Source organism: Cavia porcellus, unplaced genomic scaffold (genome assembly GCF_034190915.1).
Source record: "Cavia porcellus strain 051 isolate PalLab524CR breed Dunkin Hartley unplaced genomic scaffold, mCavPor4.1 scaffold_1, whole genome shotgun sequence".
Classification (NCBI taxonomy): Eukaryota; Metazoa; Chordata; class Mammalia; order Rodentia; family Caviidae; genus Cavia; species Cavia porcellus.
The window spans coordinates 190442755-190466807 of NW_026947484.1; the positions used below are offsets into that span (position 1 = coordinate 190442755).

At 42.6% G+C, this 24053-nt stretch overlaps 1 protein-coding gene across 4 annotated transcripts; it reads right to left on the bottom strand.

Moving 5' to 3' along the window:
- Window positions 1–564: 564 nt before the first annotated feature.
- Window positions 565–20506, bottom strand: Trmt10b (tRNA methyltransferase 10B). Of its 4 annotated transcripts, none has more exons than XM_005004106.4 (9): window positions 20354–20506; window positions 13492–13694; window positions 12971–13079; window positions 12152–12276; window positions 8769–8921; window positions 7231–7309; window positions 6409–6476; window positions 1454–1577; window positions 565–943 (listed from the first exon to the last, which is right to left on the bottom strand). In XM_005004106.4, exons 2-9 carry the CDS (start codon window positions 13675–13677, stop codon window positions 837–839), a joined length of 951 nt encoding a protein of 316 aa, XP_005004163.1. In that variant the 5' UTR covers window positions 13678–13694; window positions 20354–20506; the 3' UTR covers window positions 565–836. The 4 variants fall into 4 exon arrangements, with proteins under 4 accessions (XP_005004163.1, XP_003470758.1, XP_063081276.1 ...); XM_003470710.5 differs by having other exon boundaries at window positions 13492–13689; window positions 20354–20479; XM_063225206.1 differs by lacking the exon at window positions 20354–20506 and adding an exon at window positions 20019–20347 and having other exon boundaries at window positions 13492–13689.
- Between the last annotated feature and the right edge of the window lie 3547 nt (window positions 20507–24053).

A 24053-nucleotide genomic window follows, 5' to 3' on the forward strand; every position in this document is an offset into this window, starting at 1 on the left:
TTTCTGAAGGTTGGTTTGTTTTTATATAATGAAAATACACTGATATAATTTATCATATGATCATAGTTCCTGAGAGATTAAATGGTAAGGGATAATGGTGGAGTGAGCAGGGAAATAACATTTTGGTTTTCCTGAGACATAGAATGCATTTTCTGAATTTGCTAGCAGCTTAACAAGTCAGCTGACTCAAACTGGTAAAAGTAACTGAAGCAATTATACCTAAGATATAAAAAAGTCTAATGCTAATGTTTGTATAGTGAGAGATTGTCAGCTTACATGTCAGAATACAACTTTTTGCTTTTCAGCTTGCCTGCTAATTACAAATACATACAAATACTCTCATGTGTACAAGTTCATACACACTGGGGAGAAGCCTTGCATGTGCATATCCATGACAAGAGAAGAGGGTAAAAACCGTAAGAGGGACCAAAGAGCTCTAAGGGCTCAAAATGGGGACAGGCTGGGGGCTGATCCTCCAAAACTGATGTGCAGCATGTTAGTGGGTTAGGGGAAAAATCTGCACACTCAGAGGTGGAGGAGACAAGTCATACGATTCCATGCCACTTTAGTGAAAATCAAGCTCTTAGCATAATATTTAATTAAATACAAGTACTTAACAAAAGATGAATTAGCATATCCAAAGCCATGTAGTTTTAGGGCTAATTCCTTGTTAGGTAAACTTTAGTCAGGGCACCTGTGTGACCAGACAATACAAAAGCATAAATGTCCTTCCCACTGGTGGCTTATACTATAAAGGGCCAAAGAGGTCAAGTAGAGGCAAGTTATATGCCACTGCCACGTTTTCCCCTGTTCTTTGGTGACATCTCAGGCTGTTGTCATTCATCTGGACTCTGGAGAACATAGCCTTTTCCTGGAGAAACTCCTTTCTTCAATGCTTTGGGCCAGTTGTGAGTATCAAAGTAAGTTGACAGGATATCAAACACTATTAGAAGGCAAACAAAATGATCATTAGGAAAAAGGCAAGTAAATCTCAGTGAGAAAAAGATGTAAAATATTCCACTGCATCACATATGGTGCTAGGTTTTAGGACAGAAGCAGTGACCCAGGGGCCCGCTCATAAGGACCTCCACTTACAAAAAGACACAGACTTGTGAATGAAAACTCTGCAATCTAAGGACGAGAATCATGAGAACACAGGAAGGGGCCTGGGTGGCCTGGCAGGAGAGGGAAGCCAGCTAGGATGAACTGAATCTAAACAACAAACATGCACAGGTCAGTCAGGAGCTGAAGAGGGATTCTAGGCCAAAGGGACAATTGCAGCTATCTTAACACAGATGAAGGCCAGGAAGAAAATGAAGACTGCCTCTTGGTGGCCAGAATAAATGTCACAAAGTACATGCAATAAAATCCAGGCATATTACTCACAGACACTAATGGGCACTTACAGCTACACACAATTAATGCAAGCTGGCATGGGCAACGTGAGCAGTACCTTGATTGATGGCCAGTATCTCTGAATGATAGTTTTTCCCATTTGGGCGCCTGACCATGTACTCCTGGATTGGCAAACGGGCTGTCTTGACAGAGTGTTCCTGGGCCTTTTGAAATGTCACTTTCTGTAAATCACAAATACATTTATTATAAAAATTGTATATGGATATATATTCTCAGGGTAATAAGTAAATTGTGAGAATCCCCATTTTTCTCTGCCAATTTTCCTATGTAATCACAAAAAGCAAACATTAAGAGTGAGTGGCTTGTGGGAGACGTCGTTATCCTCGGTAAGAAGTGGTGGGTGGCAATACTTTACTGTCCGGCACTGTTTACCCACAAGCTTTCCACACGCTAACATTTACAAAAATAAGGAAACAAGCAAAAGAGGCACAGCCACTGCTCAAACTGGCATTGAGAAGTCAAAGCAGGCCAGCTAATCCGTGAACACGCCTGGCTCTAAAGCAGGAAAACCAATTCTGAATATCTGATTTTTTTTTTTAAGTCTTTTTGAGACAGGGTCTCGCTATGCAATTCAGACTGGCGAGCTCACTTTGTAGCCCAGGCTGGTTTCAAACACGCATGGATCCTCCTGCCTCGGCCTCCCAAGTGCTGGGATTACAGGCATTACACCACGCCCAGCTCTACCTGATATTTTAAACTCTGGTAGAAGAAAGGAAAAGGTATTAAGAATGGTACAATGGGGGCTGGGGGTTTAGCTCAGCAGCATAAGCACACTCTCCCAAGTGTGCGGTCATGAGTTCGATCCCTGGTACCGATAAAAAGAAAAAAGACAAAAAAAAAAAAATTAAAAAAAAGAATGGTGCAATGGCATAAGGAGCCAACAAAGTAACACTAAGGTGTTGTTACGCCTTGCTTCTAGGTGTCCCCTCAAAGCCTCATGCACTCATAGGTTGAGCTTTTAGGGGCTGGCTTGATCTAGGGTGAGTGACCCTGGGATAAGGGTTTGTGATATTAAATTAGTCCACTGACTGGAATCAGTGCAGTCCTGGGTGTGGCTCAGTGGATTTACTGAAAATAGAAGCTTCACCTAGGTGTGGTCGGCATGACCCAAAAGGTCTGTAGAAGGGAAAGGCAAGGCCGGGGTGTAGCTCAGTGGTACAGTACCTGCCTGGCAAGCACAAGGTTGTGAGTTTGATTCCCAGTAGCAGGGGAAAAAAAAAAAAAACAAAAGGCAGGTACTGCTGCTCCTTTGCTGCCTTCTCCTTGCCATGAGCTGTTTCTCCTCTGTGATGTCCCTCTGCCAGGCTCCTGGAGCTAGATGAATACAGACTGAAACCTCTACAAACTGCGAGCTGATATAAACCTTTCCCCCTCTAACATGTATGCGTCAGGTACTGTGTCTCAGCAAGAGACAAGTAACTAAACCAGTTATGAAAACTGACAGCCCAACCGAAAGGAAGAAAACTGCACAAAGCAGTCAGAAAACCTCAAAGTGCAATGATTTCAGCCACTGAGGGCTAATGTACAGAAACATGACCGCGTAAGAGGTCCCTGAGTCATGAACTGACATTAAAATCCTATTTATTACCGCGTAAGATGTGTAGGAAAGATGGTCTGCCTTTCAGGATTGGGGATCAAAGAGGAAGGGTTAGGTCACTGGGATCATTAGAACTTATGTTTAGAGAAGCCTCAATACTGTTAGCTGCTTCACTTCAAACCCCATCCAGTGTCTTTCTATGTACGTGGTCATCTGATCTTTTAAATGGACAGCCATGGTGACAGAGTTCATGATACTGTGACGATCCATTTAAACTGACAGTACCAAGCAGCAGGAAACTCTTTTTAATATTGAGCCAAGCTCTTTTCTCTGAGACTGTCTTGAGGTCATCTAGTTTATAACCCCTGGGGCAAAGCAAAATTAAAATGCCCCTCCCATACATAAGACGCCAGGCAAATACATGGCAGTGAGCACGGCCGGGAGTGCTGTCTCCACGCTGACACCATAGTTTGGTCAGCTCTTCTGTATGACTTCATGTTGGGTCACTTCAGCAAGCTTGTTCTAGCTTGTCAAGTCCTTTCATTTATGGGCCTGTTACCGTCTGGCCACCATGAGCATGGTCTAATGGAAAACAACATTGTGAAGGAGGCCACGCACCTTCACTGTTCTGACACGGATGGTCTGCCTTTCAGACCCCATGAATCTAACCCAGAATTCCAAGAACTTCCAGAAATATGTTAAGAAGATGCAATTCTAATGGCATAAGGGCACAGCTACTAAAAAGGATCACACTGAAGGGTAGTACTCCTTTGCACAGACTACCTTTGATATTTGCTAAAAGCTCTAAACATCTGATTGCTTGCCTTCTCCTCATTCATATTTTTTTGTTTGTTTATTTGCTTTTTTTGAGATAGGGTCTTGCTATGTAGTGCAGGCTGGCCTTGAACTCATAGCAATCCTCCTGCCTCAGCCTTCCCAAGTGCTGGGATTACATCCGCCGCCACACCCAGCTCCCTTTATCCCTTCCCCATCCCTCCTTTTTTTGGTTTAAATATTGACCCAGAGATAAAAGAGGACCAGGTGTTAAAACTCCACAAATACCAGTATGTTGCTCACTGACCGTCTGAACTTTACTGTCTCAAGACAGGGGGCTGACTTCTACTGTAGGAAAATGGTGACAGTTCACAGGCTGACTCTGCACTAAAGCTGTCCTTTTTTCCCAGCTTACTCATGATCTCACATTTGCCAGGCAGGCGCTATGCCGCTGAGCTGTATCTTGAGCCCCCGACTTTTTATTCTGAAATACTTCAAACCTAAGAAAAGCTCAAAGAACAATACAACCAACACTCCTGCCATCTACATTAACCTGTTAACATTTTTTCAGATTTGCTTTCCTCCAGGTACATAAAGGCGTATTTTCCAAACTATTTGCAAGTAAGCTACAGACATCACAATGTTTATGCATGCGTGTGAGAAGTGACGTTCTTCAATTTTACCACAATACCCTTTTCACTAAGAAACTCAGCAACAGTTCTACCAGACCAATACAGAATCTGCATTAAACTCTCCCCACAGTCCCCCAAATATCTTCTATGAAGCTTTCTAATCCAGAATGGCTCACATGCTGCACATGAGTAGTTAGTTATAGATTAATTTGAGATGGGATCGCATTATATTGGCCAGGTTGGCTTTAAGCATCTGGGCTCAAGCAATCTTCCTGCCTCAGCCTCCCTAATAGCTGTAATTGCAGGTGGGTACCCCTGTGCCGGGCAGTACTTTTTTTTTTGTTAAATTTCCTATAATCTAAAACAGCTTCCTATTGGTTTTAGTTCTTATTCCATTAACTTTTAAAAGAGCAGTCCAGTTGTCTTGCAGAGTGTTTCCTGTTCTGGACATTTCCTCACAGTTATATTTGGCTTAAACATTTCCAGGCAAGGGGAGGCACTCTGTGTCACTATTAGTGATGTTTGATCACGTCTGGATGAGATGGTGTCCACTAGATTGCTTCACTGTAATGGTACATTTCTATCTTTATAATCTGTGAGGTAATGTCATGGAAATGCCTGGTTCCTCCATAACTTTTTATTTAATCAATTGCCTGAATCAATGATTGTACCAGGAATGGCAAATATGATGATTTTATAATTCTAATTCTTCATTTATTAGCTGGCATTCTGCTGTAAGAAACTCCCTTGTCCATTTTTTACATTATTACTATGAAGCTAGTGTCTGTGATAAACGTGTTTCCTGTATATAAGGAAGTATATAGAATATACTCACACATATGAAAAACCTTTACTTAAAACAGACCAACAGACATATTACGTATATGATCCTACGAATCATCAAGCAAAGGACAGTGGTGCCCTGGGGGAATGGGAGCAGGGCAAGGGTGAGAGAGAGACTTACTTTTTACTATGTACCTTTCTGTACACATTAACTATTATATCATTATTACACTTAACACCTATGCAATTTATGTAAATTAGTAAATATAAATAAAGAAAATTATCTTTGCAAATATTTGTGTAGTAGAAATAAATTTTAAAAGTTCAGTGAGGGACTGGGGATTTAGATCAGTGGCATAAGTGCCCGCCTTGCAAGCACATGGTTGTGAGTTCGATCCCCGGTACCGATTAAAAAAAAAAAAAAAAAGTTCGGTGAAACTCCAATTATACCACTAAAACTCTTAATCAAAGAAATCTGAATAGTCATATTGAGCTTGAACGGTTTTGTTTGTTTTGTTTTGTTTGAGACAGGGGCTTTCTCTGTAGTTTAGGCTGGCCTTAAACTCAGTGCAATCCTCCTGCCTCGGTCTCCTGAGTGCTAGGATAACAGATGTGCACTACAATGCCCAGCTGGGTTTCAAACTTTGGAGTAAGACTTATCAGGAGAGAAGTCAACCTCTGAAGGACTAAACTACTCTCTCACGGAGAACAAAGTCTGATAAAAATGTTGAACCAGTGCTTACTTGGTCAGGAACAGAGTTCTTCCTGTGGAACTGAAGAAAGAAGTCAAGCATGGCTGCTACTGTAACCTCAACTCCTGTCAGGCACAGTTCTGCTGACAGTGCTGATGTGGGGAGCAACTGTACCTCCGGATGTACCTGCAGAGGGAGCCAGCACCCGCTGAGGGCGTCCGCCTCCTTCTCTTCCCACTGAGCTGCGAGGCCCTTTGGGTTAGACTCTGACAGGGCAGCAGCCTCTCACAATGAACACTCTTTTCTTTTTTCCCCTTCCCTTCCTCCCACTCTTCTTCTTCTCCTGGCTTTCTGAGACACAGTCTTGCCATGTCATTCAGACTTGCCTCAAGCTTGAGGAAATCCTCCTGTCTCAGTCTCCTGAGTGCTGGGATTACAGCCGTGTGCCACTACGTCCGGCAGGCTTCCCTGACCAGGAACTGAACCTGGGCTACAGCAGTGAGGGTGCCAGATTCTAACCACTAGACCACCAGGGTCCTTGGCCTAGAGAGTCGGGTCTGAAAGATATTCTTACCTTCTGAATGCTTTCATCCACGAGTCCACCGAGGACATACACTTTATTTAGATCAACATCTTCAAGGGCTAATGAGAAAATGAAAGCCATTGAGAGCGAATCAGTTTTATAATTTAAGTCCAAAGAAAGCAAAAGGAAATATTAATAAAATTTAAAATTTAATGAATAGAAAACAAGACATAACAGACTTTCTCAATGAACCCAAAGTTTATTCTCTGAAAAGATTGAAAACATAGACAAACTTTAGGCATATCTAATGAAGAATACAAAATAGTGGGCCCAAGCTACCATTAAACTCAGAAAGGAAACAAAACTAAAACTACAGAAAAATCTAAAATAATTACACTTTTTTTTTCTTCTTTTCTTTTCTTCGTTACTGGGGATCAAACTCACGACCGCCTGCTTGCAAGGCAGGTGCTTATGCTGCTGAGCTAAATCCCCAGCCCCAAATCTAAAATAATTAGAAAAGAATACTATAATCAACTCAATACTAATAATTTTGAAAATGACGTGAAACAGATGATTTTGTTGGAAAACACAGTTAGGTATTTAACACTGATTTCAACAGGATCCACAGGGGAAGCAGACCAGGGCACCTGCATTGCAAAGCAGCATCCAGGCCAGCGGAGCAGGCAAACCTGCAGTCTGCGGCGGTGTGCATGTGCACGGCACAGGCAGGCACCTGGGGAAAGCCTGCCTGAGGAAGGTGTGTCCTTGCCTTCTATGACACTCCCTGAGCGGCTTGACAAACTGCGCCACCAGGAATAATGAAACAAAGGCCTGGAACAAAGTGCCACACAGACCACAAAGCAACATACCTACCGTGTTCTGAGTCAGGAGTGAGATACACGAGGCTTTCCAGAGGAAATAAGCTAAAGCAGTCTTCTTCTGTTATGTCCAGCTGGAAGATGCAGAGAAGCCAGTGTAATAAGAATGAGGTTAAAACACGGCCCACAATCTAACCAGCAGTTACTGTGCACCTGGCTGCTGTCAGGCCTGGCTCCAGTGTCTAACGGTTGCCTGTCTGATGGTTTCTTCTCAAAAGGTGCTTGGTCAGGAAAGGAGAAATTCAAAGCTACAGATTTTGAACCTATAAAACGAGACAGGCAGGGAATGAGGTACAGGAAGGGTGGACCAGGACCACAGGTGAGACAAGAACCACACCAAGGTAACTGGTGAAGCAAATGTTAGAGCTGGGTTCCCTGAAAGCGCTGAGACCGACACACACACAAAAGGAAAATTCAAAATGGAGGGAACTGCCTGAGAGAAGCAGCCAGACAGGAAAGCACATGGTACTGAAAGCAGGTCTGTTTGGCTTCTGGCTGCGTTACAGGAGCCTATTAAGGCAGTAGCTACAACTCAGGTGGCTGCACACAGTACCGTGCAGCCTTGGGCTCAATGGAGCTCCCAGGGAGCATCCCAATCGCTCAGTCCCAGCTTCACACACAAGGCTTTGTCAGTGACATTTCTCAGAAACTGAATTCACTCTTGTGCTCCTATCACTACATTTATGAATCCTAGGCAACAGCTGGAAAATACCTTCAGACTATACCTGCTACAACTCCCACTTCTAAAAGCACTCATTCTGTTCCTTCCAAAATTATGTTTCTCAATTCTGCATTATTGAGAAGAAGAAAGGAGTCATGGCATTTTCCAAAAGTATTACTGCAGTGCATAGTATAGCATAAACTATACAGGTTACAAAATACAGTTCTAGATACTGCCTAAGAGAAGTAGTATATTAATTTGATAATGTAATTATTGTAATATTAATTTGACAATGCTGTGGAAGAATCACAAAAAATTTAATGTAAGAACTAATGAGAAAAAAAACAACTAATGAGTTCTGAGTTTTTAGATTGCAACAATGAGAAGATACAATACAGATATATACAGATTATAGTCATCCTGCAGAATACATTGGACATTCATCCCAGGACCTCTTGTGATACCAAAACCCATGTATGCTCAAGTCTGTTATATAAAATGGCACAGATTTTGCATTTAAGCTATGCATACTCTCCTGTACGTTTTTATTTTTATCATGGGCATCTGGTCCACCTCTGAAAGTGCTGGTGGATTCACCTTCTCCCATGCATTTTAAGTGGTCACCACCATGGCTAACTATACACAATGTAAGTGCTGTGTTTAAGGAATAATGAATGAGAAGAAAAGTCTGTACATGTTCAGTACAGATGCAATTTTTCCCCCAAATGTTTTAAAATATGGCTGTACCTGTGGATATGGAACCCACAGACTGACAGGGCAAGTTATGTGTGAAAATATTTATTATTTTTAAAATTACCATTACCCACAACTTCCTTTTAGATAATTCAAATAGTATGCAAAAGGATTCTTACCTGGTAACTAGAAAACCCATCGTTCATCCTCAAACACTCTTCATAGAGGGGACTGGCAGCTGTGAATCCAGTGAGGCAGATCCAAAAGGGTCTGTCAGCCCTTTTGTTTGAGCCATACAACCTCCGGATCTGCCCAGCCAGCCTGCTCATTTCCTTCAAAGAAACAAGGACAACTCAGGCCTGAAACACAGCAACTCACTGTAAATTCACTATCTACAGTTACACAGTAATTTACCCAACGCTGTTCTAGAAAAGCTTATGAACCAGGAGTGAGCAAATGCACGTGTTACGCCCCACGACGTTATACTGACAGTGATGCCAGCTCCGAAATAGTGAGTCAGTGGAAACACCGAGAATTTTGCTTTTGTGGACTCTGCTGTTATATATTTAATATGACATACAAAATGTTTACTTTAGATTTTATCTAAATCTTTCCATGAAATACCTACTGCTTACTATTAAAGAGGTTAGATCTACTGTTTCCAACCTAGGCTGGCTCATCCTTCCTTGGGCAACCAGGAGACCCCCACTTTGCCACCAAACTTGGTGGGGACACCGAAGTGGCCTAATGCACTGCAGCCCAGAACTCTCAGGCCAAACAGTGGTCCTCCGAGTTCAGCCTCTTGAGTAGCTGTGACAACGGGCACATGCCAGGGGCTGACTACTATGTCAAAATTGCATACTCCATCAAATGTCTGTCACCTCACCCTAACCTCAAGACAGGCTGTAGGACTTGGAAGGCTATTTCACAATTCAGCATGATGTGTTCAATAGACAGAGAAAAAAAAAGGGGTTTGCTTTAATCAGATTTCTCAACGTAAAGAGTAGAGAATTCTCATTTCATCTTTTCAGAGAGCCATAGTTGGAGGATCCAAGTAAAAACCTCCACATAAGAATCCATGTAAGAAGTAGAAACAGTTTTCCTAGTTTCTCTGAAAAATACAAATATCAGCATGTAAAACAAGGAAGTCTGAAAATGAGATGTGTTTACAATTGCATGCATCGAGGTGTAAGGCCTAAAACTCAGTAAAAACATTATGTGCTGCTTTGACTTGTCCCTGGATGTCCATTCTGTTCTCAGGTGCAAACTCTATATAGCTTTGTACCACCTCTTCTGGGATGTCACATCTATGAGGCTAATAAACTACTGCCAATTTCATCTGACTAGTTACTACTGCCATGGTGAAATTCCTTCTTCACCAATGGGATGGATGAAAAATAATTAAAACATGACAAGCTCTTTCACCAGGTAACCTCCCACAACATATGACCAGGCAAATGTTCTCTTCCCAGCAGAAGACCAATGATTTGGGGTTTGAAGAATTGAATTTGAAACATTCCTTCCAGACTGGGGAAACCATGGACAGAGAAACAAAGATGGCAGGTTTAAAGGAAAAGAAAAACTAAGCCAAAAGATGTACAAATAAATTTTTTAGATTCTCCTCAACGGCCATTTTAGAACATAGTAGTCCCATGCAGAAAATCAAATGCATCTGCTAGATGACAAAAGAACCACGCAAGAGTCCATGTTTTTCTAGTCAGCGGCGAGGACAGAAGACACAGCCCTGGTGGGACCTGCAAGCACCCAGCAGTGCTGTGTAAGGACCACCAGACTAGTGTCCTGACAGCACCCATGCCCTGGGCAGGCTTCTGGTCGTCCTTGCTCCTTGCATGGCCGGGTGGACACCAACTGTGTGCTGGCCCCTGGACAGTGACGACTACCTCCTGCCTGACTCCCAGACCTAGGCTCAGTCTGCAGGAGCCTTTCCACTCATCTCCTTCAGGATACTATCATCACCCAGGAAGTTAAAAGAGACTGTGAAAAGGGTTAAAAAGGCCATGGAGCTGCACGGAAGAGCTGGAGGCCCAGAAGAATTTGCCTTCATTAAGCAAAACACATTTTCCTCAAAGTGAGACTTCTGGGAGCCCCTACAAAACTGACACTTGAGTCGCAAGGGTGAGAGCGTGCAGGGCCATCACACGTCATCCACCCGGGCCTCCTGTCATGAGGGCTCACTCTGCAGGGAGCTCCCGAGGGGCACTGTCTCACAAATGCTCTCAAACGGTACACAAAAAATTCCTTCTGAAGAGGCACTCAGCTGACTCAGATTCAACCATGAACACTCAATGCTGTTAAGTTGGCAGCCTTGAAGAAATACTTGAAAAAACAGCAGCATTCCTGTAATTAACCAGGAATTTTGAATTTACAACAGGGGAAGATTCGGTTTGATGAGTGAAGCCTGCAAATGAACCACGGAACAAACCAAAAAACAGATACCAAGATATCACTTTATAGGATTCTACATGTGTTCCCTTGGAAAAAACTGGGACTATATTAGTGCCTGTTATAGTAGAACAGTCAGTCATGGAGAATACTTTTATATCGCTCTCCAAGGACCACTGCCCGACACCGCAGATGATGCCTAGCAAATGGTCTTTGAAAATAATTCTAATGTTGTCACCATGCTAACCAAAGAGCTAGAAGATAGAAGAATCAATAGCTGTGTATACTGGTCCAATTCTCTGGAGCAGCCTTTGGAATTGAGATAGTGCCACATCTGTCTGAGAAGAGCAGGATCTTCCATCTTTCAAAATCCAAACACTTCAAGTTGCGGAGAAATGTACAGGAACTAGTCACACTGTGAAACACTTGCAGTTTGTTGACTGGTGAGACCGTGCCATGCCTACTTTGACGACTTCAGTGTGCCTGGTATGCACGGAAGAGCCACCTCAGAGCCCATGGTTGGGCACTGCAGCGCTGGTGTGGGCTGGGCTGCAGTGTTCATGTGTGTGGATGTCATGTTCCGTGCCATCAAGAAGAACTATTTATTTGACATTGTGAATATAGTGACACAAATGAGACAGCAGTGTCATGGAATAATCCAGACAAAGGAATAGTATCCTTTACCCATGAAGTCATCCTCAAGGTCCTTAGGAAACCTGCAACTTTGGAATAGAAAAGACATCCATTGTCTCCCATTGTAATTACCAAAGTGGCTTGAAGTCTGAGAGGCATCAAGGAACTTGGGTCTGTACACAGTGTGATCTCTGGGGCCTCAGTTGATTTCTGTTTCTAAAATCTCCCTATGCCGGTACTGTTTGGACAACTGACTGCAGATGTCCTGTGTGCTGGGTGACTGATTTGGGGATGCCAGTGAGCAATGTATGCATCATTGTTGTACCTTGTTGTTCTGAAATTTTGTTTTCTCTTTGAAATAAAATGGATTTGAAAAAAAAGTCTGTCCCAAAGGCAGCATCACAAAAAAAAAAAAAAAAAAAAAAAGGAACCAAGGAAGCTGGTGACAGTCATACTCTGCATGAAGCTTGCAACCTTCTGGGCCCTCCTCAGGGAAGCAGGGGTTCAGGCTTAGCGGGTATTCTACCTTCTTTGACATGTGGTCGGTCATACTCAAATCGATACACAGCCTCGGTCCTGAGTGTCTGGCCTCCAGAAGTTTCTCTTTGGTTAAGGCTTTCAGAAAACGTTTGCTATGCTGGGTGCAGACACCTATAGGAGAAACATCAGAAAGGGAGTGGCAAAACAGAAGAATGATATTCTGTAAGAATCAGATCGCCTTTGTTTTTACACACACAGGATCTTGAGACTCCTGTAGGATATTCACTCATTACGTTTCTGTACTGCACAATGGTAAACAGTATTGATCCTACAACACAAAGCTGGGTCTAGTTATTTTTTGTGGTCCTGGGGATTGAACCCAGAGCCTTGTGCGTGCTAGGAAGTGTTCTACCACTTACCTAGCCCTTTTTCTTTCTTATTTTGTGAAACCGTCTTGCTAGGTTTCTTTTGTGATCCTCCTGCTCTAGCCTCCCATGCCTGGCTTACAGGCCTGTGTCACCCCATCCAGCTACGCTTCAGTTTAAATCCAAGTTTGGTATGCTCATTTGTTAACTGAATTACCTTACTTAAATTTCTCTATGCCTCTGTCTCATCCACAAGGTAAGGGTAACAAAGCACTGAGTTCATAAACACTTCTGTCTTCTACACAACTGGTTTTTAAAAACAGCTTTAAATGTTGCTCTTTGATTCCTAACAAATGAGATAAATGGTCTCATCTCCCAGGTGTTTTACTTAGAACAATGTCCCTACTCCCCCTGAAATATGAAGACATCGATTTTCCAAAAAAGAAAAAGAAAATAACAAGCAGGAAAAGGTTACACTGGGCAACCTTGTTTATTGTTACCTGGATTTTCTGCACGATTGGCTTTTTTTCTTTCTTTTTCTTGCTTTCTTTTGCTCTTCCTTGCTGCAATTATCTTCTCCCAGTGTCTCTGTTTTCTCTGGACATTTTTCTTATGTTATCCAGAAAACAAAATTGTTTGAGAACTTCATGAGCATTAAAAAAGAAAATGAACGTTAGAAACAATTACTTATTTTTAAATTTACACATACAGTTAGGAGAGAAAAAAAGATTTTCATCTTGAAAACAAACCCAGACTAGAGTAAACAGAGCCCTGAAAAAGATGGTGATCTGTTCAAGACCACAGTAAATCCACTGGGGTCAGACTCTAAAGTATAGGTTTTCTGACTCTTCTGAGGTCCATGAGAATTCCCTTTGAACTTTACTTCTCCTATGATTCAAATAAAACTGAAGTCTTAAACCAGCTAGCAGGAAATTCACTACTTAGAATGCAGAAAGCTAATTCATATCTACCCTGAACAGCGGGCTCTGGATCATCCCAGCAGATAGCGCACTGCACTTACCGAGCTCCATGGTGTACCACCTGTGGGCAGGGTCTCCCTCTCCTGGCACTCACACGCCACATCGATCTGCAGAAGCTGGAAGCTTTCAGACAGTTCATCTGCTTCTGTGTCCTCTGCGCCACCTTCCTGTCCCTGCAGCATTGGTGACTCTGTTCTCTGTGTGCTCCCTTTCAATTTCCAGTCCATGCAATCAGTCCTCTGTCCTTTCAAACCAGATTGGAAAAAGGTACAAGTAAGATACCACACAGCTAATTCTCTATATCCACAAAACACTGTTACTTTTTTACTGATGGAGAAGATACAATGTAGTGAACCACATTTGTTGAACTGAGAAAAGCATGTGTCTTCTAGAGAACTAATTCGCAGCACAGAAACAGTTTAGCACTCAGGAAACCAAACATACTTCTTCAAAGGCAAGCACAATTCCTAACACTTCCAAGCAACACTGATATCTGCTGTTCTGGCGACACAGATAGTGAATTTTTTATATCTTTGTACTGTTATAATTATATTTTAAAGTTTATTTTCAAATTTAGCAAGTATTTATGAACATCTGTTATAATACACAAGAACTATAAGTATCCGATGAAAATGAAAAACCAGCCCAAAAACATGGTAGTGCAGCACAAAACCAAACAAGAACTCTTCTAGGTTTATATCAGAATTAACTTCTTCTGTGGCTACAGCGCAGGCTCTGGGTTCAACCCTCAGCAATCCCCTTCCTCTGAAAATCATTTTTGAAAACAAAGTATCATATCCTCATCTCAGTTAGGTATTAACAGAAAGACAGTCACTGGCGAGAATGTTTAATATCCCTCAGAAGTATAAAGTCTGGAAAACATGAGCCCCTATAACAGCACATTTAACAAACAATGTCGTAATTTCAGGGATGTTCAAACTCCCTGAGAAAGGAAAAATAAGTTGGAAATGCATGGGCTGAAGACCAAGAGTGGCATAACCACTGCTTCAGCTGGTCCTCAAAGTTCAATCACAGTACTACCATTAAAAAAAACCTATCTTTAAAATGCATGATTCATGTATGCGGCAAAAATACCTGCTTGTCCCAGCTCCAAAGTTCTGCGGTGTGGCCCAGCTAGGCACATGGGAGGTCCTGGAGGTTCCGACTCCACCCAGCCAGGAGCAAGGCCCCAGCACCACATGCTGGGAGGTACTCTGCTTAGCTGCTGCTAAGTGCTCCAGGGGTTCTGGACTCCCCCCAGCCAAACACAAGGTCCAGGTAGTACCACACTCGGGGTTGTGCTCCTCCTGGGTCCCAGAGGTTCACACAGCCAGGTGCTAGGCCCTGGTGACACACTGGAGGTGCATCCCTACTAGCCACCTGGGTGCCAGTGATTCTCAGCTCCCCTCAAGCAGGTTCTAGGTCCCAACAGCACACTCCTGGAGTGTGTCCCTGCTAGCAGCAAGAAAATCCAATCTCTGCTCAGCCCAGCATCCCAGAGCAACCCAGCACGGTACATCAGGGAAACACCTGGCCAGCCTCACAGGCCACAGGGCACAAGGATCCGGCACCATGGGTCAGGAGTACGCCCCGGCCAGCCACAGGGAAATCAGAGGATTGAAACTGCTCAGTGCAGTGTTCCAGTGCAATCTATCAGGAGGGTGCCTGACCACCACACGGATCTCAGAGAAAAATGACAAAAATGAGAAAGCAAGAGGCAGCCTCAGTCCTCCAGCCCACTGAGATCAAACCCCAGACACTGAAATAGAAGACACTGGAAATTGTACAACTGAACTTTCTGAAATGATAGCAAATGAAGTAAAGAAACAACTCCATGAAGCTATAGAGGAAATCAGAAATAATCTCCCAGGTAAAAATGAAATGACAAACATTATGAAAGAAATGCTGTGTATATGTAAAAAAGATATAGATTTAAAAAAAAAAACTAGAGGAACGTAAGAAAATGATGGAAACTTTGAGTGAACAATATAAGAATTAGAATGCCTGAAACAGATTCAAAAGGATATTCAAGAAATTAAAAATTCCATTGAAAACTGGCAAAATTAGTTGAATGAAGCTGAAGACAGACTCTCAGTCCTTGAAGACAGGATGGAAGACTATGACCACAAAAGAAAGGATTTCTTAAAAATAACAAAGAACCAGGAAACAATTCAGCAGCTGTAAGATGATACAAGGAGAAACATATGAAGTGAGAGGTATCAAAGAAAAGGCAGGGCTCAACAGGAATGCCCTGCTGAGACTATCTACAGAAATAATGGCAGGAAGTTTTCCAAACAAGGGAAGAGAATCTGATTAAGTGAGGGATACAGGACCCCAATTAACCATAACCAAAATAAATCTTCACCCAGACATATAATAATCAGAAATCAGCACAAGAACCGAATACTAAAAGCTGTCCGAGAAAAGAAACAGATCACCTATGAAGGAAAACCTATCAGAATCACGGCAGATTTCCCAACACAAACCATCAAGTCAAGAAGAGCTTGGAGTGAAGTGTTTCAGGTCCTGAAAGAAAACAACCTTCAACCCTGATGGATGTATCTTGCAAAACTATCTTTGAAAACTGATGGAGAATAAGACACTTCCATGACAAAGAACAAGATGTGGGATCCCAGCATCACCTCTCAGGGTCCATGGCAGAAGTCCTTGCAGGTTTCCTCAAGTTGTGGACAGTATAAAGGCCACCGATGCTAAGGACCTGCTACATGGCTGTCCTCACTAGGCTTTCCTAATGCTTTCCCCAGCGTGTTCTTTTATCTTGCATTTTTCTTTTTTACTCAGCCCCAGTCTGCTCTGCAGAGCCAGTTTCTCTTTCACTCTTCACGTTTACTTTTTCAAATTAACTTTGCCTCTGACTTTTGCTCACTTCTTTCAATTCTTTGAGACAAGAATCTAGAATCTAATTTCAGAGGGAGCAGCAACCCAGAACCCGGTAACTTTTAACCATCGAGCCACTTTTAAAGGAGCTACCAGATAACATTTTGGCACAGCCAAGAAATTCCAGGAACAGCTGGTTTTACTTTAGCAGCCCTATTCCCAAAGGACAGTGTAGCTTTTGTGGCTTCTCTGGAGAATACTTGGGATGATCAGTGAAGTCTCGGCGGATGGGCAGATCTCTAACCATCCCTAGCTCTATACTTTGCACTTAGCTCAAAGCTGTCATTACTAAGGTCGCCAGAGTTTTGTCCTGTACATCCGCAGCTTTATAGCCATCCAAGAATCAACGGAACCCATGCAGATTCTGGATCTCTTTCACTACATAGTTCCTTTCTTGTAACCTGCTCTATAAATTCCAGCCACTTTAGTAGCCCTGAATTACAATCTCTGTACTCTCACCAGTGACACTGCTGCGTTCTGGGTCCTACAGGTAGTGGCTGGAAGGTGCTCTCAGAGGGAAAGCCAAGGTGCACATGGAGTTTAGCTTCTCTTCTCTCATGTATTACAGTCCCTGTCCTGTTTTTCAATGCCTGAAAACAACCCCCTCATATTTTGTTCAGTTTTATACTTTATCACTAGTAAGTCTAGTCTAGTAATCTTCCTTTTGTTATGATAACTGCCAAAAATTCTTTAAGGAATGTTTCTAAACTTTAATTTCTTGACAACCATACATGTATTTCAGGCTGGCCTTGAACTCACTGCACAGCCAGCCCGGGCTAGTCTCGAACTTGTGGCAATCCTTCTGCCTCAGCCTGGGATGATAGGCATGCATCACTGTGCCTGGTCATAGTTACATTTTTTTGACTCCTCAATGTTAGGCCCTGGTAAGCCAGAGTGCTCACACGTGCTGTCGTCCCAGCTATTTGGGAGGCTAAGGTAGGAGGATCACTGGAGCTCAGGGGGTTTGGACCAGCCTGTGTAACACAGTAAGACCTTACATCAAAGCAAAACACCCTTATCTTTCCCCCTCTCTCTCAATTTTCCAACTCTGGCAGACAAACCTTGCAGTTTAACAAGGTCAAGTAGATCTTACATGTTCTGCCATCATAATGAAGTTCTTTGTGCTTTGCTTATTCCTTTAGTTTTTCTAAAATTTGAAACTAATAAACTGCATTTATATAATTATAATTCTATAAATATCATTCGAGGCAGAGATAGTAATATCCCAGAGTTATATTTTCTTTTCATTACTTTGATCCATTTGCCTTGAAATCATTTCTAGTGTTAAATTCCCATTGCTTTTTTTTTCTTGTACTGTATCAATTGCTCAAAATTGGGCCAAATTTCAGTTGTATTCACTTTACATATAAATAGGCTGTTTTGAGGAAAATATCCATGGGGCAGAGCACCAATTTAACCAGCTTTGGGACTCACCTGGGGATTGGGGGAGCACACTCCTGGGCATGTCTGGGTGAGTCATGGACGCACAGCCTTCGAGTCTCCTTCCTCTCCAGCCCTGACTCCACTCTGACATCAACTAAGCATCTCTGCTCCACTGCAGCCCTTCCCATGATGTTTGTTCCCGGGAGCCAGCTGATCACAGACTGAATCTCCTTAAAACATGGGCCAAAACAAACCTCTCCTTCTTTAAGTTATGGGTCTAACAACAGGAAAGCTGCTTCATGTAACATTTTAGATTTAGTAATGTTTCCCATGGTGAGTGGTGGGACAACTGGCAGAATATTTAACTATTCTTCCTGTAATACGGGGTAAACTCAACTGTTGCAAGGACTAGCCAGATACATTTTGCTTACCTGACAGAGAACAAGCATTCATGAAGTACTAGCTCTTACTGCTACTATTCAAAACTCTTCCATTCCAGCACTGCTACTAGTTTGTCAAAAAAGGTAAGTCCCTGGAGTACTTTGGGGTATCTGCCACATATCACATGCATATGGCAAATTCTGGCAGATGCTCAAGTAAACTGCCTCCTAGATTTTCAAACTGATAGGCCTGAAATATATATTCATTTGTCTGCTTAAGCTACAGTTTACTTCAATCTAGATATTCCATTACTTCTGTTTTACCCTGTGGGATTTGAACCCAGGGCCTTACTCATGCTAGCAAGTGTTCTAACGCTAAGCTACACATTTAGCCCTACAAATTAGTATTTAAAAGTATTATTTATACACCGACTTTATCTAAAGACAGTGACATACACAAAATACTGCACAAAATATTCCCAAGGAAATGTGAAAAATACCCAGGTATTCTTAAACATTTCAGAGATACTGCACTATTCATGTAGAAACTACTGGTTACAAGTATCATTTTTTAACAAAAGATGTTGACTCTTGGCTGTGATATTTCCTGTAGATGATCAAACTGCTATTCTAAGCATCAGCATTATCTGCAATTTTTTTTTATGTTTAAGCATTCAAAAAAGCTTCATGATAAATTGGTCCAATAACTGATAAGCTCATTTTATTAGAATGAGAAAAGTTTGTTAAAAGAATGGTACAGTTGGGGGTATAGCTCAGAGGGATGCTTGCCTAGCATTTGACCTTAGATTTGATCCTCAACACTGGGAAGAGAGAGAGAGAGAGAGAGAGAGAGAGAGAGAGAGAGAGAGAGAGAAAAGAAGCGCTCTTTTCCTCTTCCAAATTTCATTACATTTTGTATTCTGGTCTATGTTTGATTATTCATCTAGTCAAGAAATAGCCACTGACAGGCCTGGTGGGGGGGGTCACTAGAGGGCAATGGAATGTAAATTTCTCTGGTTAAGAAAAAAAGAGCTAGAATAGAAGATTGCGGGACTGTTGCCTTTTCCGTGGCTGTTTCTGAAAAGGCTGGAACACTTGTGCTCTCTCTCACGAACCAACTCCTTTGCTAAACCTCACAAACAGTAATGTTTGGTGCTAAACTGAACTAGGTATTACCAATCACTCCCATTTTTTCTCTTCCCTCATGCCTTCCTAAACTCTTATAGCCCCTATAGTTATTTTTCAGACCAGGAACGTGGGATGCAATAATTATGATAGCCAAATTTAAAATGAGCCCAACCACTCTTCCAAGGAACCTGCAATAATATCGCAGACTTTTCACTCCTGAATGCAGAGATGGCCTCTCTTTCACCTTTGTATTTTTGGTGATTGGCATAACACTTGAGACAAGAATGAAAGATTAGTAAATGCTGAACAGGAGGCTCTCACCTAGGGATCCCTAGAAAGAGAAGGGAATCATGAAGCATAGATTTGATGAAACTGTATGAGCCTTCTTATGTCCCGATTTAGCATCTCATTTTTTCATTCAAAAATATTTTTTGAGCCATACTTCATCATTCAACAATGCTCTAAGCGCCTAACACAATGACAGTTCCTGCTGGAGACTTGAGGGTGATTCATTCTGCCTTCAAGTGTCTCCAAATACCAGACTTACCCTTGCATGACAGTTGGTCTATTTCCCTGTTTCATAATAAGTACTTCAAGGGAAAAGATAGTAAGAATTCACAGGCGCAGCTTCACAGACAAACAAAAAAACAAACAAAAAATAAAACAAATCTAAATATCTGATAATCATATCACCCTTCTGCTTAGAGCCCTGAAGTATTCTCCACTTTAACTGCAGCAAGCCCAAATCCACACAATGCCTTCCAGTCATAACCGCCTACCTTTTCCATAATTTTCTCCACACTCTAGACGACTTGATGTTACCCAAAAATACCAAAGATAGAGGCCTTTGCATCTGCTTTTCTCTAGCCCTCCAATGATTTTTCTTTGTAACTATCTTCCTAACTTGATGCAGCTTTTCACTAACTTGTTCTGTTTTACTTAGTGCATAATTCTCTCATTTTGAACTGTGGTTCACGGAAGTCGGCTCCACGCCTCCGGCACATGCAGAACTGGGACGCCAGGCCCGAGGTCCTGCCTGGCTCGCAGGCTTCAAATGCCAGAGGCTGAAAGTAGAAGCAGCAAGAAGCTGGCTAACACCGCCACAAGACCTTACCACCGCCTCCCCGACGTCCACCTCACGTCCGTGGTTCCCAACCGGCTCCGGTAATTGTCTACCATTCGCAACCGCGGAAGCGCACCACTTGCCTCTAATCCCACTTCCGGTTTCTGGACTCCGCTTCGAGTGGCATCCTGGGAATTGTAGTTTTCAATCTGGCTGATTGGTGGGCGGGGCCATGATCAGAGCCGCCTCATCTGCTGGTGTCCAGCGTCTGGTACGGAGGTTTTACTGGCTTCGAGCCTCAGTTCTCCCGCCTGTTGGTTGATTGCAATCCCAGCCCCTTACTGACCAGACCTAGCACCTGTAGGTGACCAAGCTGTTCGTTTTCTGTCAGGGGCTGGATATCTGTAAACTGGGGTGAAATCAAGTCTTGAAATACTGATCTCTCAGCCTGGGAACCTTGCCAGCTTCCTGCTTTCCTAACTAGGGTCCACAGCTCTTTCCTGAGAACACACCTCTTTATGCTATTTGGCTATCTGGGCTCACTAAAGATACATATGTTGAGGTTTTGGCAGCCAAGCAGTCTAATCTCCAGTTACTCTTCCTCCTTTATCTCCCTTCACATCTCAGCAGAGAAACTGAAGTCCAGACGCCTGAAGTGGTTTGTCCCTCCTTAGGAGCCTCTAGTGTGGCCAAGGCCTGTCCACCACTCTTCCCTTCACTCCTGCAATCCTAGAGGCCTCACTTTTTATCAGAGACCTTTCCACCAGTGAGTCTGAAATAGATCTCCCTCTGAAACAACAGACTTGTTGGATCCCTTTCAGGCTCAGTTTCTCTTCTGGGCTTTTCTCTGCACAGTGCCTCCCAACCCGTGTTTCAGCTCTGTTTACACACGCTATCATGAAACATTTTTCTCTAAACCTCAGCTCTCTCAGCTCTTCTCTGCTCAGAGGCTGGCCCTGGCTACACACTGCCCGCTGGAATGCCCCAGTTTGGCTGGAAAAGGGCTCAAATGATCTTCCTTGACTCACGCATGACTCCCACACCTGCCAGTCCCTGAACCTCACTCTTAGCCTTACTAAGTACCCCTAAGCCCACACTCTTGTTTCCTTTCACCTCTTTAAGTTTGTGGCTACTCTCCAGGGGAAAGAAAAGGTTTTTGGGAGTTTCTGTTTCTCCCACCTCCACATTTGTTTGCCAGACAACTAGCAAACAAATTGTACTGGTTTTGAAAAGCATCAAACACACCAAGGGCCTTTTCAAGGACTGTTCTCTGTCTCTCATGTTTTCTGTGGCTGGCTCTGATCCTTTAGGCCTCAGCTCAAACCCTCCCTCTGCTGAAAGGGCTTTCCTGGATACCCTAGGCCAGACGGGCTCATCCCATTCCTGTCTTGGCATCTTTGTTTTTCAGTATCATTTCTCCATCAGTAATGTGTTTTTTCCCTATTTTCCTAAGTTCTTAGAGGAGACTGTGTCCGCCATGTGTGTGGCTGTATTTCCAACGTCACTACCAAGTAAACATTTGACAGAATAATTTTTCTACTTTCTTGACACATCCAAATCCTAATTACCAAATCTAAGACTTGACACATGATGTTCAATAAATATTTCCTGACATACTAGTTCTAATTAATGCCACCAACTGTAGGAAGCCACTTCTGATTACTCTTTTGCTTCTCGCTACTCAAATGACTTTTCTTTTGCATAACAGGCTCATGGCACCCTTCTCACTGGTGGCCCTCAGCACACTGTATTGTATGTTATTTTTCTATCTGTATATTTCATCTAACCTCTACTGGCAATTCTTACAAAAAGAATTTCCACCCAATTATTTATACTCATAGTCCTGTATCAGGCATCATCTGGCATGGCTGTACCGTAAACATTTGTTGAAAAGGTTAAATCAGCCTGTGCAATGGTGGGTGGAAAAAGGAAAGAATGGGAGTAAGTATCCAGTAATTACTTGATTATTAAATATTGACTCTTGCATTGTGGAGTAGGCAGCCCACCCACCTCATTAGTGTAAGGAGACTGTGTGTCTCCAAGGCCCTTTAAAGAGTTCCAACAACTTCTGGGACCTTCTGGTTTCCTTCTACGAGGGAACTGCAAGGAAAAAGACAAACTCCATGCAGTAGCAATCCAAGAAAGGTAATGGACTTGAGGAGAGGAGAAAAAAAGAAAAAAGCAAACATCCGAATGCCTGATCTGGAGGCTCCAGCCTTTTTCCTGCCTCCGTGACTATCTCACAAAAACGCTGAATGTGCACTTTGTAACGATCCCTAGAATGGCAGTCATGTTAAAAAATGTGTTTGCACCATCTAAAGAAGGCATTTGGCACATTGTAATCCCTAATCAGGTGGCTATTTCCCTCTGACAGAGGGGAAACTGAGGCCCAGAGAAGTGTCTGTAACCCAGGCCATGGCCAGCATTCCGGCCCTGACTGCGTGGAGTTCTGCACTGCTTCTCTAAACTTCTGAACATATAGATGATGTTCACACAAAGAAATTATTTAGCTCTTTAGAGCTTTCTGATGACAAAAATTTCAAGTCCTGTTTAACATTGGACAATTAAAAAAAATATTTAGTGTCGTATTATCCCCATTTTTGATATGAAATCACTTCAAATGTATGTTCAAAAGCCTTACTTAACTTTAAGTATTTTGTCAAAAGAGGCAGTTGTGTAAGAATTTAAATCTTTTCCTGATTAACCAAATACTGATTAACCAACTTGTTAAGAGTTAAGTAACCGGTAAGGGTAATGGGTAGAATCTCTCTCTCTCTCTTTCCTTCTGATCGGAGAGAGCTTAGGTATGTGAGTTAACACATTTATCCCTGATTCTACTTTTGCTAGAGGAAGAGGAGAAATTAGGAAGCCCAACCAGAGAACAGATAGCAGTGAGTTTACAACTGGTCAGGAGTACCAGAGGGATAGAAGGACCCCTTAGTGACCTCTAGTAAACCACAGTGAACCCCTAAAGCACCTGTGGCCTAGTTGGAGAAGCCATGGCGAAGGCACCCCTAAAGGAGTCTTGATGTGAGTTTACAGGCTATCCGAGGACAAAACGTAGAGACAAGTTTCAGACTAGGAAAGTTCCATAAAAACTGAAGGCTATTACTACCATATATCCAGAGTTTACTAGATCAGTGTTTCCTGGGTTTATTAACTGGGCAATTATTAACTGGGTTTATTAACTGGGTTTATTAACTGGGCAATGTTAGCATTTCTACTTGCAGATGAGAAAACCAGAACCCTAAGAGGGTAAGTAGCTTGTCCATAGTTAACCAGGAATAACAGGCTCAGATGAGATTTTCTTTCATACCAGGGATCAAACTCACGACCTTGTGCTAGCCAGGCAGATGCTTGTGCCACCGAGCTAAATCCCTGGCCTGCTCAGTTGAGGATATTGAAAAGCTATGGAATGTATTTCTTTTCCTTTAATGTTCTTAAAAACAAACATATAATTCAGGACTTCAGTGTTTTCCTTTTACATATTTAAAACAGAAATTGGGTTCAAGATTCTGGAGTGCAATCAATTTCCAAAAAAATCATGTGGTGGCCTTGCAACTAAGGGACTTACTGCCACCTAGTGGCAACCTATGCTTACTGCAGCGAGGCAGCCAAGAATTCCAGCTCTCTGGGTGCTGCCCAAAATTGGGGAAGGTAGAATTTATAAAACAGCACGTGTATTTACCCCTGTATGCAAAGGTTATTGGTAAGTGTGCTAGGAGAAACCAAAACTGTTTTTCAGTGACCT

Bases quoted from the DNA above. Each gene is read 5' to 3' on its own strand.
- Trmt10b (XM_063225206.1), bottom strand. The intron at 6,477-7,230 runs GTAGGTATGTTG...TTTTCTCATTAG, and splicing joins CACTCCTGACTCAGAACACG to CCCTTGAAGATGTTGATCTA. The intron at 944-1,453 runs GTACTGCTCACG...GCCTTCTAATAG, and splicing joins GATACTGGCCATCAATCAAG to TGTTTGATATCCTGTCAACT.